Here is a 15877-nt window from a genome sequence, read left to right as displayed (position 1 = left end):
GCCGACAGACCGACTACGCGATAAGGGCGTCGACAGGCTGCGCCAGCGGGCGGGGCGGGGGCGTGGGCGGGCGCTGCGCCTGCGCCCCCTCCCCCACTCCAGCTCGCCAGCCAACCCTGACGCGTTCCACGCCGCTGCAGCCGGGGCCTTCGTCACGAACAGGAGCCCGGTGACTTCACGGCAGGGTCGGGTTCGGGGCTCCACACAGTGTCCCTAACGTGACGCCGCACTGGGCTCCACGACGACACGGCAGGGTCGGGTTCGGGGCTCCTCAGTGTTCCTAACGTGACGCCGCACTGGGCTCCACGGCTCCACGGCAGGGTCGGGTTCGGGGCTCCTCAGTGTTCCTAACGTGACGCCACACTGGGCTCCACGGCTCCACGGCAGGGTCGGGTTCGGGGCTCCTCAGTGTTCCTAACGTGACGCCGCACTGGGCTCCACGGCTCCACGGCAGGTTCGGGTTCGGGGCTCCTCAGTGTCCCTAACGTGACGCCGCACTGGGCTCCACGGCTCCACGGCAGGTTCGGGTTCGGGGCTCCTCAGTGTTCCTAACGTGACGCCACACTGGGCTCCACGGCTCCACGGCAGGTTCGGGTTCGGGGCTCCTCAGTGTTCCTAACGTGACGCCGCACTGGGCTCCACGGCGGCAGCGGCAATAACCAACCCACGTGTCAGCAGAGCATCATTAAAGGTGTCCGAAGGGAGACGGAGGTGGGGTTTTGACATGTTTGCCCTTGGGAACCGCGAATCAACCAAGGATGTTGATCGGCACTCAGCCCGCGTCCAGTCGATTCGACGCGGTCGATTCGTAACGCCGCACCCATGTCTGCCACACACCCCGCGGCTCACGTCATGCAGTCATCGGTCATTGCTAGCTGCAGGATTCAGACAATTTGTGTGCTATGCTAATTGGTGTTATGATGGACAGTTAAAGAATATGCCGGTATAGATGCCGGTAACAAGCCATATTTTTCTATCGACGTGAGGCAACTGATAACGTCTGCTACAATGCCGCTGATACCAGGGAGCTTGATGCATTTACAGAGACCGCCATAAATTATGCCAATAGTAGGTGCATTTTCGCGGCATGATTGGACCTCAATCAGAAGAGCGCAGGGAGGGATCGATACATAGACGCGATTGAACTTGAGACTTCAATTCTTCTACAGCGGAGCTTTGTTCCTTTTGGAAGCGGCATTGCCTCCTCACCTCCTCCCCCTAAGCTTGCATCAGTTCTCTAAATACACCACTCAGATCACTAACACGACCGCAAGACCGCTAAACAGCAGCAACAAGCTGTCCCTTGATAGAAATCAGGTCTTTTCAGTACACAATGAATGCCGTGAAATTCCGCCTGAATGGTTGGTACATCTTCGGCAAAGCGCCTCATATGCACCACTGGTACCAGGCAGGTTGGCTGCAATAAATACGTCATGGGAGCATTGGACGACTAGCCAACAACGGGGCGCTGCTTCATTGCCGGGCATCGCTGCTTGTACGCCAAATGTCACACAACGCGCCTGGCAGCACCTGCAGCTCATACAACAGTACGTATCGTGTCGTATGGTCGTCAGGCATGGCAGGCTCATGTGAACGGGCGCCTGTGAAATGAACGACGTCCAAGCCCTTTACGTGAGTCTAAACTGGGGCACGGACACCAGGGCACGAATTTTCTTTATCGCCTGACGAGAACACATGTTTGTGACTGGAATCTTCTGACAATATTTTGACCCGATGTACCCCTTGTGTATCCGTGGCGTCAAGAAACAAGATTAAGCAATAAAAAAAGATTCGTGGTGACAATGGAAATGGATCAGAAATGGCGAGTTTTAAAAGATGTTACCTTGCAAACTACCTAAACAAAAGATGTTACCATACTAACCTTGCAAAAATGAACACATGTAGACAGTGAGCTATTGCAAACAACAACAGGATATATACATGATAAACGTTTTCCTTACAACTTCGGGAGATAAGCATTTTTGGGAGACCTATGTAACCAGGTACAAGCAGCAGCTGAAGCTGGCTACATCGCTGACAAGAGCACGCCTTGCTTGGCGCTTAATCCCCGGCCCTGCCCGCGGCTGTTACGAACCCACTTTTCTGCTTTCCGCTCGTTGGACATAAGTTTGCAGGCTGCAATAAAGCATCCGAAGGTTCACTTGCACAGGCTTCTCGCATTTTAACACTCGCAAAAAGCGTGCATCCTGGCCACAGCTATTCTCTGCATGTCGTGTGCAGGTGCGCCCATAGCACCACAGTTTTCCGCAGCATGTGTGTAAGCTGTCTATCATTTTGTGACTTTGACAACCTATTCATCTTCACCATAACGACAGACTTCGAAAAGTTAGGGAGAACGCTACGGCTGCAAGTGATAACTTGTAGCACATTCCAAAGCCGAAGACCATATCGTCTCATGTCTGTGTGCGCTGTAATATAGCTTGAATTTTTAAGCGTCATTAAAACAGTATATCATTTGGCGCCGCTGCAGGGTTCGGCACCAGTGAAGGTTTCCGACCAAAGATCATTTTGCGGCAGATGCAACTGTTATTTGATAAGCTGCTAAGCGGCGACAGGTAATACGCATGCTTTGAACTGTTTTCGCAGCGTTCCGCTTTGATAAGAAGCCTGAAGTGTACTACAGAAGCCCCGATCTCTCCGTTACTGTAGAGCTGAGACAAATCAAGCCGTGTTGGCACAACTAAAACCCGTCAGAACGCCTAGGTTCGAGGCTATAGCGGTCAATGACTCGACACTGATGCGCGGGTGTCTGCAGACGATCAAATATCGCAGCAAGGCGCGGCGCCGGCGGCGACGGAGTGCCACCTCAGACAGCCCGTTCTCAGCTGACCACTGGCAGACGGCAGGGCGTGACGTCCCTTGACCAAGCGGTGAAGGGGCCAACTGACTCCAACATAACCACGATTTATTTGTGGATGTGACATTTGTTATTTTTAAATTGAGCTTGATGCTGGATTGGCATGCCAATTACATAAAAGGGGCAAAAAACAAAAGCCGTGATTTGTTCTGTAAAAATAGGAAATGCTGTTCTATGCTGTGAAGGGTTATATTTGCCGAGCCCAAAAACTTAAACTGTGCTACACTGATACTGCATGATTATTCTTGCAGTGGGACATAATGGTCACACAATATTCTAATATTTTAGTTCACTAGAGATTTCGCCAAGCAATGAAAGGCAAGTTTGAAGATTTCAGTAAATTTCCAAGGTTTCCAACTCTAACAATGCTCAGCGATTTGTCACTGTCCATCCAATCTTCAAACTAAATGCAAAGCTACTCTTTCTGTGCGTCTGGTGCTGATAGTGTGAGGGTCACGACCATTAACCTTCATCCAGGCAAGCGTTCACACAAACTGCAGAACAGCCAGGCTGTATTGACACTCAAGCACATCATCACAATACCGGAACGTCGCAAAAGAGCTGGCTAACATTTTGTACATGATACGCCGACACAGTGCCCTCACAGCCCGTTCGCGGCCCACCATTGGCCACAGAGTGACGCCAGACACCGGCTCGCAGCGGCGGATACCGGGCGTCGCTGGCGGCGTGACGTCACCGCCGCGGAACGGCTGATGTCACCCCCGAGCCGCGCCGGCCCGCACGAGCGCCGTGACATCCCCCGGCCGGCGGCGGTGACGTCAGACGTCGGCCAGCAGGTCGTGCAGGCCGGGCTGGCCGGGCGGCGAGTCCAGGCGGCGCACCTCCGGCGTGGCGGCCGTAGACACGGCCTCCACGTCCACCTGCGCGCCGGCGCTCGGTCAGCGCCGCGGGCGGGAGGACACGTCCGCGACGGGCGGCGGAAACCGCACCCACGGGAGACGCGGCACGGCGCCAGAGATCACAGCAGTGGATCATTCATTCAGAGTTTGGCGAACAGCACGTCACAACAACAAACGAGAGCACGGCTCCGTCGCGACGTTAGATGCCCGGCCCAGCAAAACTCGCGCTGTACACAGCTAAACCCAGAATGAGGCGGGGACAAAGAAAGGTTTTGCGGCGTTTAAGTGCGGCGATTGCGTACACCGAATACGAGACCACAAGCGAACAGCTAAATGCAGGGATACTACGCGTCTCGTAAACTTCCACAGCTTCAGACCAAATGGCAGGTTCCATTCATCACCTTAGGATCATAACCGTTTCGTTTCGTGTGGCACTGAAGCCACCAATGGGACATAGGCAGGAGAGAGGGGTGGGGAAGGGAGGGGAGGGGTCTCGCCGGCCGGCACACTCACCTCCTCGTGCGAGCTGGGGTTGTCGGGACTGCCGGTGACCGGGCCCAGGCCGAGCGCCTTGCGCACGGCAGCTGTCGGCGCCAGCTCGCCCGGGGCCGTCTGGCGCGCCATCGCTGTCAGGCGACCCACTACCGCGTCCGCTGCCAGCGACCCGGACACGAGCGGCGTCAGCCGACAGTGGCGGCCCGCGGCGCACGGCCGGAACAGCTCGGTCACCGGCCCCTCGCTCTTGGCAGACTCAACACAAAGCGTTTCACAAGTCTTCTTAATACCATATGACAGAGGTCTCCGCAGCGTAATTGTCGCGCACGCGCGGCTTTCCCATTTATTCCATTTTTCCCCTCATCCCGAATTCATACGATGTATATACACGCACATCTGCGTTGCCCTCCCTCCACAGCTAAGCATTTTCTCGCCATCTCCATCCCCTCGCATCTCCATGCCAGCCCTGTCCCCTGCTGGGAAGGCGCCGCCGGTCCCGACTGACCCAGCTCTGTCCCTTGCTTGGAAAGCGCCGCCGGTCCCGTCTCCCCGACTGACCCAGCTCGGTCTCCTGCTGCGAGGGCGCCGCCGGTGCCGTGTCGGGCGGCTGACTGAGGCGGCGCCGCTGTATTTCGCTCAGCGAGGCGATCAGCTCGGACGTCTGGTCCAGCCGGCCCGGCGCCTCCTGGCCACGTCGCTCCTCACTCTCTGGGGCACACGCAAGAGCCGACGGTCAGACCCGGCACCAGCGAGACTCGCGTGCATGTAGCGAGCCGTGCTGAGGGTCGAACGCCGAGGAGAGACAAGTGGACTTTACGCGTCAGCTCTAACGAACCTGCTGCCATAGAGTGGAAATGTAGGAAGGCCACCACGCGAAAGCTTGTAATGTGAGATTAATACGAAGACGACGCTCGACACTCCAAACTGCATCCTCACCAATCGCATCCAGAAAGCTGACGTCGATGCCGAGCGAGGACAGCGACTTGAGCGCCGCGAAGTCCACCTGTTGGCCGGTGGGCGCAGCCGGGGCTGCCACGGCGGCCGCCAGGGCGGCGCTGACCAGGCGCTCCTCCATGGCCAGCTGGCGGTGCTGTTCGAGCACCTGCTGCGCAGGTCGATGCCGTCCGTCCGTCAGGATGTCCAGCAGGTTGTCCACCATTTCGGTGGCCATGTAGCACCCATCCGCGAACTGGCGCACACTGAAGGCGGAGGCAGGCGCCATCAGCCCAGCAGATGAATGCGGACGGCTATGCAGGCCGGCAGACTAAACAGTGGCAGTAAGACACCGACCCTCTGCTTCACACTGTCCTGTATCCCTGCAGCGCCTCGCTTCCCCGCGGGCGTGCTGCAGACGTCCTGTATCCCTGCAGCGCCTCGTTTCCCCGCGGGCGTGCTGCAGACGTCCTGTATCCCTGCAGCGCCTCGCTTCCTCGTGGGCGTGCTGCGGCCGTCAGCCATCAGGCGGCGTCGCGGGCGAACCGACCGAGAATAACTCTGAGCACGCGTGCCAACGGCGGGGCAGGGTCGTGCCGGGGCGGGGTACGCGCCGGCGTCGCATACTGTTACAAACAGAACCTCCACAGCAACGCTACACATGCCAACGAGCTTTTAGAATGAAACGCTCCGCGCCAACTTAACAAAATCAAAGGCAATAAAAAGATGGCTGGCGAACCGGCCAGGTTCAACAATGTCATCAGTTGGCTGGGTACATCACTCGACAGCAGGATCGCGACAGCGCAGAACTGCACGAACCGAGAGCGCAAACTCGGGGACGGACCACGGAGCCAGTCTGAAAGCCCGTCTCCAGTGCACTTAACACAGGACGTGCGACGCATTTGAATTGGTCCTTAGAAAGAGATTTCCAGGTAGATCGGAAGGGATAACGATAACCATATTTCCACAGAATTCAGTCTGTGATCAAAGGGGTCACACACCTTGTGTTGAATCATCCAGCTTTTGCAACCGTTCAGCTCACTGAGCGACATCCTAGGCCGTCAGGTACCCCCCCCCCCCCCCTAAGTAACCAGGAGAGGTGTCCACCACCGCGGTCGTCCCAGGCCGGTTGTTCTCCAGCCTGCCACACGGCACCCTACCTCTGGGCGTGCCGCTCGCACGTCTCGTCAACGTGCAGCATCTCACCTTTGGGCGTACTGCTGGCACGTCTCGTCGCCGTACGTCTGAGCCAGCAGCTCGGACTCTTCCACGCTGATGTTGGCGAAGGCGGAGTCGTAGCAGGGCCCGTACGAGCCGTACGGCCCGTGGTGCACAGGCTTCACTGCAACAGGATAGAGGAGGCGCGTCAGCAGCACGCGGGGTCCCAGGGCGGCCATGAACCACTCCCGATGGTGGTGGCAAGAGGCGCCATCGTCCAGCCCTTCTCCACAACCCGATCAACAAGGCCTATGCGTACCGGTGCAATACACATGTATGTGCTGAAGCAGCTGACGTGCCTCCGTTCTCGCCGGCCCGCTCGTCTGTCCACGTACCGGGTTTGGTGATGTTGCGTTTGTCCTCCCTGAATCCGGCCGGGTGGGCCGTGCCCTGCGAGAGCCGGCCCGTCAGCACGCCCAGAGACACGGGCTTCTCCTCGCCGCTCTCCCCCTCCGCCGGGGTCAGGATCGACAGCGACGTGCTGCCATCTGGCCGCTGACGCAGGAACCCCAGCTGCCGACAACGGCCACGGTAATGAGCGCGAAGTGCAAGCTGTGGCAATATGCAATGACGGCGAGTCATAGCTCGATTGGTCGCCGGAAAACTGGTGAGTGCCTAACCAACCAATCACCTAAAAACATTTCCACAAAGGTGGGAGCAGCATGCTGCACATATGTCACGTGATAACCTGTTCAATCTGAGGGAGGCTGGACCAATGGTTAACACGGATGAGATAGTTGCTAAAACGCCGCGCTACAATACAAGGGCATGCGGCGGTCCAGCGGCGCCGCCATGTCCAGAGATACGACGAGGCACCTCTGTATCTCGCGCTGATACACAGCATCAGCCAGGCGACACGCACAGCTGCCGACCAGTGATAGCGTTCACAGATCACGGGTGCTAACCAGTTCAGCATCAGAATAATGCGAGCTGACAGTACAGCAGTACACCACCACAGACAGGCTGATCAGCCGCAGGTCACAGCCGCGAATGCCGGACGAAGATGACGCATGGCACGCGTAACGCCGACAGACGGGGGGGGGGGGGGGTGTAGTGGAGACGCCCACCTTGGGTACCGTTGTCCGGGCGGCCAGCCTCTCGGCCGCACGCCGAGCAGCCGCCTGCGCCTGCTGCAAGATCTCCTCCGCCTCCGCCTCCTCATCTACCGGCTCCGGCACGCTGGCCAATCGCAACGGCGCTCACGTCACCCACGGCCAATCATCGCTAACCCTCGTTGAAACAGCCATATCCGCCGGCCAATCATGGCGGCGCGCACTTCACCGACAGCCCATATCATGCCACGTAACTCACACGATAAAGCGCTCTATGCAATGTTAAAAACAATCACGTTAACAACCAATCACACTGTAACACGAATCACATCAAGAACTACACACAGGCGTGGCATTACGGCAGGCCGATCATATCCGTGACAGCTGCGACAGCTACAAGGCAGCATGCCACCCATCATCACCGAGAAGTTCTCAAACCTCTGTGGTCCTCGAACCTCATCGGTCCACGACAGAGCGCAGTCACAATTCTTTTCAAAGTCAAAGCCGAAAGAAATGAAGCAGAACGCTTCTTCAGTGCAGCTCTTGGGCTCGCGAATCAGAGGCACATTGAGCGTGTGGTCTACATGTCAATGCTCTCCCACTATGTCGTAGAGCAGGCGTGACGAGGTCCCAAGGTATGTTATGCGTCGCAGGACAAGGGATGGCCAGCAATTCCGAGATACCGGATCCGAGCCTTAACCGAGGAAAGATCAAACCATCTAACCCGGCTGCTGATAGAGCGGGAGTGCCATTTACAATTTGCTTATGCCGTCTGTTTATATGTGTTACCTTTCTTATGCATTTATTACTCGTTCACAGCTAATTCACAACAATTTATCCACATGCAAAATTCGCGAAAACTGCGAAAACGTTCCATTTCGTGGCGGACGGCACAATCGCGCCATGTCGATAGCCATCGTGCTTTTAGGCGCGCCGCCAGTCGGGGTCGCTTCGCGCAGAGTTCAGCAGCAGATAGAACAAATAGCAGGGTTAGTACCCCTCCCTCACCTCCGAGCATCCACACATCACATAAGTGATGTGAATGACATGCCGAGTCCACGCAAGAATGTGCTCTGGTGATTCCTCCGCGCATATTTCGAATTCCTTGGTTCGTGAAGCCGGCGTCAAAATGGCTCTTTCTCCGCCCCTGGCCACGCTCGGCGCGGCTGCTGCGACATCGCCGCGGACCACAGTCCAGGTGTGACAGTGACCTGATCTCAAACTGTGCCCTGAGCATCACGGTGGTGAAGTGCAGGTCATCACATCGGAGGCTCCTACCTTTTGCAGGCGCCGAGCGCTGCGCCGCCAGCTAGCTTTTCTAATCTAACGTACGGCCGTTTGAATATGAACCCGCTGCAATGGACAAACAAGCACCAATCACCGGAGCGTTCCACACGGCCTGGGCGAGACAGTCAGCTGGGGGCCGTCCCGGAGGCGCCAGCTGACGGCGGCAGCGGCGAGCGCTGGTGGGAGGCCGGCTGCCGGCTGCAGCGCCGCCAGCGTCCGGGGTCTCACACAATCAGGCGGCCAACTGGCTCGCCCAGCCGGCTCCGACGGGCGGGCGCCACCAACAGGGCCATCGTTCAACAGCTGCACATGCCACTGTTACACCGCCGCACCGCCCCAGCCACCGACCAGCCCGTGTTTGGGGCAGGTCCATCAGACAAAAGCTACCAATGAAAGCAATACTGTGTCGGTGACGATCCTCAGGATGCAAGCCAGGCACGACCGAGCCCAAACTACGCCTACAAGCACCGACAAAAGCGAACGGGCCGGCGCTATCGTCAGCTCAGCAAGCTGGGGGCGCACAATATATGTACACATGGGATTCGCGGCCCATCATACATCGGACATGCGATACTCATCCACAACCTTTCCACAGTTAGGAGTGCTCAGAGCTGCTGACTTGTATCCCCAGTGTATTGGTTATTGTATGCAGCATAGAACCGAGCCAGGTTTAAAACCAGTTAAATGTGTATGTAGTGTAAATAATGCAGCCTGGATTCTATTCGTGATAGCTAGCAATACACTCGGGCTTTAGTGACCTTTGCAGACCTCTTCTGCACGTAACACCCACAATGAAGCGCCGAAATGTAGGTGTCTCGGCCCGACCGCTCCGCACCCAGAACAGCGAGCCTCGGAGGTGACTCCGTCCTTAATGAGTGGCAGATGACCGCCACAGTGACAGCCAGCAGCGTCCTTGAATGAAAATGGCTTGACACAGCATTGACGTGTGACCTATTTGTCATGGTTCACGTGTAAACTACTCGTCTCTCTCTGGACCGTGGCCTGGGCCGGGCCCCTCTCTCCTGACCTCTCTCCACCAAGGCCCTCGCCCCTGCGCCTCGTTAGTTCCCGGCATGTATCATCTATCTCCTGAGCCGTGACCTGAGCAGCGTCCTGAGCCACTGTCAGGCGTGACCTGACCTCAGCTGTGCCCCGGGCGCGTGCTGACCTGAGTCGCTCGGCGACCGGCTCGGCGGCCTCGGCCGGCGGCGGCCGCGGCGGCGCCGGCTCCACCTGGAAACCGAGCACGTCTGCGCCCAAGTCGATCATGGCCGGCACCACCGACCGCAGGCTGGCCAGCTTGTCTGGGCTCATCATCTGACGGCAGACGCGTCATCTCATCACCATGCTCACACCGATATGACTGGTCATTACATCTGGACTGGCTGTGTGAGGAGGAAGAGCAGAAGGCCTGCGATCGCCGAGGTGACGCGGATACATCGCAGCGGCCCGGCCACCCAGGGCAATCCATCGACACTGCAGACCCTGCGCCACACGCTCGTCTGTTCTCGCCCGTCGGGCTCGGGACAGCAGCGATAAACGGAGCAAGGGGGGGGGGGGGGGAGGTCGACATACACGTCCCATACCGCTGGACTTGATTCTGAGCATGGAATCCCAAAACACGCTCACTTCATGTGTGATGCAGGGGCCGGATGTCACGGAAACACACACACAATATACGAATGTTGGACCACCTAGATAACTTGTTTGGTGACTGGTGACTTAAGGCTCTAGTCTATGCATGCCATCACAATGCGCGTGCACAATGCTGCCACGCTGGGACGTGGCAGCAAATGCCGTCGGCGAATCAGAGCTGGCCCGGAGGGCCACACGTCTATTTCGATACGTCACCACAATCCATGCCACTTTTAGAGGACAAACATACAGACCCCATGTTTTTAAAGACCAACGCCCCATGAGTCTCTGAAGGCCGATAGCCCGGCCAGCAGCCATCATGATTGTCGCCCCTGTCCGGCGACGTGTGGTGAATCGGAGCCGCGTCCCACCTTGGAGCCGATGTGCAGCAGCCGCTTAGCCGCCTTGAAGTAGATGGTGTCGGCGCGGTTGTAGGCCATGGCGTTGGAGCACATCAGCCGGAAGTCGCTCTGTCAGAGCGGTGAGAGGTGGCTCAACTCACAGCAACGAGACGTGCGGCATCCGATGACGCCGAGGAGGGAGTGGTGAGAGGCGGCTCAACCCACAACAACGAGACACACGGCATCCAATGCCGCCGAGAAGGGAGCGGTGAGAAGTGGCTTAACTCACAGCAACGAGACGTGCGGCATCCGATGACGCCATGGAGGGAGCGGTGAGAGGCGGCTCAACCCACAGCAACGAGATGTGTGGCATCCGATGACGCCGAGGAGGGAGCGGTGAGAGGCGGCTTACCTTACAGTAACGAGATGTGTGGCATACGATGACGCCGTGGAGCTTAGGTAAGCTGACTAGACACCCGCGCGTTAGAATGACAACACGAAGTCACTCAAAACCAGATTCAACAAAGCCACACTCGCGAACAACAGGCTTGCCAATCACAATCACAAGCCAGTGCTATGGTGGGTGCAGGCGTCATCGCAGGACTATGACTTCGTTTGAATTCAATATTACGCATCAGAACGGCAAAGCTCCTCCACGCTCCAGACACCCAGAGCTCACTGTCGTATACTGAGCACGGCGATTTAAGGAAGGGTAGGGCTGAGTCACGGATCCGCACCGCCCCACAGTGCCGTGGCCCGGGCCGCCGGCTCTGACCTGGAAGGAGGCCAGGCTGGGGTAGCGGTCGGCCTCGATCTTGGCGCGCATGGTACTGAAGTCCATCGGGTGGCGGATAACGTTGGAGTAGCCGGGCGCCAGCGCGTCGGTGACGGGCGCCGTGAAGAACCGCTGCGTGTCCTTCTTCTCCAGGCCCTTGAGCAGGTACTCGAGGAAGCGCTGCAGCGAGCTCTTGGCCGGCCGCTGCTCCCGCTCGGCAGCCTGCGGCCAGCCGGGCGCGGCAGCCGGCATCGGCGCCGGCGCCGGCGCCGGCGGCAGCGAGGCAGCGGGCACGAACACAGGGGTGGCGTTGGTAGTGGGGACGGAGATGGAGGCGAGGACGGGAACGGGGTCGGAGACAGGGACGTGGGCAGGGACGGGGATGCGGACGGGGACGGGTGCGGGGACGGGGACGGGGACGGGGACGGGGACGGGGACTTCAGGCGTCGGCGTCGGTCCGTGCGGCTCGGGCGGTGGCGCCGTATCCTGCTCGGCGAGCGGCGGCACGGACGGCGGCTCCGGAGAGGAGGCGGTGCCCTGGCTGAGCGGCTCGGTGCCGGAGCTTAGCCGCGACGTCTCCTCCAGGCCGCATGCCCACACCGCCTCCAGGTGACGCCGCTCCTGGCCGACCGTCACACAGCCGTCACCATCACAACAGTCACCGTCTCTGATATCCAGCAGGGCATGCCACTGAGTGGCGTTTCTCCTGATGGACATTAGAAGCAATGAGCTTTCCCAGTGGCAGGAGCTTAACTCACATGTTTTGAACAATCTAACACCTTAACCCACTTAGGCAAATAGGCCCACAGATGAAAATGTGAAGGACTGACCTTGAAACAAACAAACTCGGGCATACAAATGCCGGTCAAACGCACATGTACCTTCTTGTGTCTGTGACGTTCCCTGTCTCTGTCCTTGTCCTTCTTCTTTTTCTTCTTGTGTTTCTTCTCCTTCCGCTGTGTCTCAGCCTCATTGATGGCGGCCATGCTGAACCTGAGTGGGGCGACCGCCGGCGGCGGCGTCACCGAGCGGGGCTCATGGTCGGGAGTGAGTGCGACGCCCACCTTCAACACCAGCCGGAGGCCGGCTGGTCGGCTCACCGGCATTTCTGCAACCAGCCAACAGGCTTTGTCAGGGAGCTACTCTGGTGCTTATGTAGGATAACCAAATATGCAGACCTTTGTGGTTGACTGCCCATGCTTTTAAATGGTCATGAACAAGCACTGGTGCTGATCATCACCAACAAAGATGCAGTAGCTCAAGCACCATTCCTACACATAAATGTCCAACAAAACAGCTGATGATTACATGATCACACCATGGAGCTGTAGCATTGCCCCCAACAAGTGTCTGCTTCTGAAATAGATGAACCTTGGACCTTCATAGGTGAAGTGGAAGTTGAAAAAACACACAGTAAAAGCAATGTAAACATCAACATTTATTTGCATACATAACCTCTCTGATCTGGTTACAATGGTAGTAGATGCATTTGGCCTTGGTCTGGTGCAGTGATGATGGGCTTGTGGACCAAAAGTTTTTGGGCAAAATATGAACTACCAAGAATCACCATTTTAAGATCAATGCCTGCAAGTTCTACTTTCGTAGAAGCCTAATGGTATGCCTTCTCACATTAGACATGTGAAGTGCAAAACTCACCACAGGAACAAAAGAGCTGGCCACAAATTAAACAGGACTTTTACTAGCATACCATACATTCAGTGTTCAGTAATTAGGCACACTGTAACCTTGGCCACTTTGAAATTTCATTTTCAAACAGCTGATCTGAGGTGATCACTCTTAGGGTGTCAAAACTCAGCTTCTGCAGACATTTCAGAGCTCTCTTAAGTGGTTCAGTGAGCATGGAGGAAGTTAGAGGCTGGCAAAATGCATATAAGTGCCAAAAATTCTCCACACACAAAAAATCATGTCATATGTATGATGAAGGGGGCAGACCTCTCTGAGCATTCATCATAAAAAATCAAAAGAGCTGTTTTTGCCGATGAAATAAACAAAACAGGCCTACCAGGGCCTAAGGAATCGTGTCCCCCTACCCTGGATGGATCCCTGAACAGTATGGCTGCTGGCTACATTTTTCTATCCTCAGAATATGATAAGAGAATCAAATGGTGCCCAAAGCAATCTCATTTGAAGTGACCAGCACCCACTTTTCACTTATTGAGTCCTGTATTAATACAGCTCTTAACTGTCCCATTACTGCTTGCCAAGGTGACAGTCAACTGGGGAAAAAATGTTAGCACACATACTGGTGACACCTGCTTAGATCAGCATGGTAGTGATGCAAAGCTAGAGTATGCCCTGCAATGACTGGGTGGGCATCACCAGCGCCATTCCCCAGCAATCACTGAAGGTCAATTTGGGAAACATGGCCACCAATGCATTCCAGCTACCTGCATTCCAGAAGGCTATGAAGCCAGCCTAAATTTTGGAGAGTGTAGCATCCTGATGCATAGCCACCTTCCATATAGGAGAGTGACTGTGTGTAATACATATAAGCCCTCCATTCTGGGGGATGAATACTCAGAGGTTCCTGTATGACAGGCATGACAGCGTTGCAGTGTCACATATCACATTTAGGTCTTCTGGCTAATTTATGGTGTCTTTCCTCTTGAGCCCTTTTGTACGCAAATGGATACAAAAGGGCTCAAAAAGGATGCAAATATAGGGAGCCACGAACGTACCTCCAATAAGGCCGCACAACAGCGATGATAATGCGTACATATTCCACCCACCTTCATAACGCTCCCGCCTATCAGACCTATCAGACTTATGCTTTTTGTGCTTCTTTTCCTTGCCCATCTCGCGGTCCCCTCAGCGCATAAATGCCTCCGTCAGGACACGTCCACCCGAACAGCGCTAAAGCTCCTTGGCATAATCTTGGGTGTGCATAAAGCTCATCACTTATGGCGCAGTGGATGCATTTTTGGCGCAACATTCCATTGTTTTGCTTGTTTCACACCATTTATTCATCAAGGTGTTAGAGTGCCACAGTGGCGGCATAAGCCATATTGCCAACCAGGTGAACAGTTAAGTTCGAAGCTAGTTGGGTAACAACTTGGATGTTATCACGTAGACGGTGTAGCAGCGAGGGCGACGGATTTTTGCTTTCACTGGACCAAGGCTATCCAACGACCCAACGTCATCCAGGCGCCGGACCCAACGACCCAGGCACCGGACCCAGTGCCATCTGATGTGGAAAGTCTTCAGAACATAACGGAAACGTAAAACCGTTTTTTAATGTACATTCAAACCCAAAAGCAATCAAGACGACGTGGAATATGGAGCAAAAGCTTGTAAAACACAAGTCTTATTTGCCTTTATTCCACCAGATTTAATTTAGCAGCCCAGATTTTCAAGGCGTCGATGCTGTTTGTTTACATTCCGCGGCACACGAGCTCAAGGCGCGGTATGCGCGAGGGGCGGGAGGGCGGGTTGGTGTGAGTTCAGGTACAGATACGCGTTGTTACATTATCTTGAAGCTACATGTACGGTTATAGTAAGTTTATAGCTCAACCAAGGTGTAACCTCCGCGGTCTGCAGCTGCAATGAGCATAATAAAGTACGAACGTGCGGAGCTGGAGAACAGCGATTTAGGGGATCACGTGGGTTGAATTGTCAGTTTTTGCTTTCATGGGCACTTCTAGGTTCCAGCTCCCTGTGGAGTAGGCTGCCACACTTGAGATGAAAATCGTGTATCTTTTTACTCGCTTAACGGTCGGTCCTATGTTAACTATCGTAGGTTGCATGAGATGTGCTCAATTGTGAATTTTGAGTCCAAGTTGGGAATAGGTATTTATGGCTTCCACATTCATCATTTCTGCCATGCTATGTGCACCTTTATGACCCATTAACCTGCCCAACACAAAGGCATTGGTAAGAAACAAATTATCTCCAGGCACTCACATGGTTTATCCACTTCCACACCAAACAACAATTATATGTGAGGGATGGGCAATGTAACTGTCGAAGTAAAAAGCATTCTGGACCATGGCCAAAATTCTGATCATAACTGACCATAGGTGTGGTAGTAAGGTCAGTTTTCATAATGGGAATTTGACACCACTGGCATCATCACCACAACACCCTCTCCATCATCACCCTGCAGGTCATCTTACGGCGAAGTAAATATGCCATTTGAGTACCTGTGCTTATCGTTTACTGGGTTGCGGCTCGGTGTTTTCGGTTCGGGTATGATGTCAGGTGTCGCTTGGCGGGTTACTGGGCCGAAAATTGTGCACCGATTTCATCGGGGAGACGGTCGATGGCGGCGTTTTCCTCGCGCCCGTCAGCATCGACGAGTTGGCGACCAGCTGCATGCTGGGACCGATCGCACCCGGGAAGGACGTTGTGCTGAGTGTGCTGGCCTGAGTGGGGAATCGAAGATC

The 15877-nt window shown here is 55.7% G+C and overlaps 1 protein-coding gene across 1 annotated transcript; it reads right to left on the bottom strand.

Annotated features, from left to right (window-relative positions):
• Positions 1-3714: 3714 nt before the first annotated feature.
• LOC119105455 (bromodomain-containing protein 7) lies at positions 3715-14589 on the bottom strand (the record flags this gene model as incomplete). Its single annotated transcript, XM_037228919.1, has 14 exons — positions 14225-14589; positions 12356-12582; positions 11749-12095; positions 11475-11718; positions 10730-10828; positions 9892-10040; positions 8715-8789; positions 7452-7563; positions 6720-6897; positions 6373-6508; positions 5170-5432; positions 4792-4941; positions 4252-4391; positions 3715-3759 (listed from the first exon to the last, which is right to left on the bottom strand). Coding segments are annotated over exons 1-14 (2232 nt in total), but the record flags the coding sequence as incomplete, so codon positions are not given.
• Positions 14590-15877: the final 1288 nt, after the last annotated feature.

Source organism: Pollicipes pollicipes, unplaced genomic scaffold (assembly GCF_011947565.3).
Source record: "Pollicipes pollicipes isolate AB1234 unplaced genomic scaffold, Ppol_2.1 Scaffold_6138;HRSCAF=7277_pilon_pilon_pilon, whole genome shotgun sequence".
In the NCBI taxonomy this organism is placed as follows: domain Eukaryota; kingdom Metazoa; phylum Arthropoda; class Thecostraca; order Pollicipedomorpha; family Pollicipedidae; genus Pollicipes; species Pollicipes pollicipes.
Note: the sequence above shows the minus strand (reverse complement) of the source record. Positions and strands in the feature narration are given on the sequence as shown.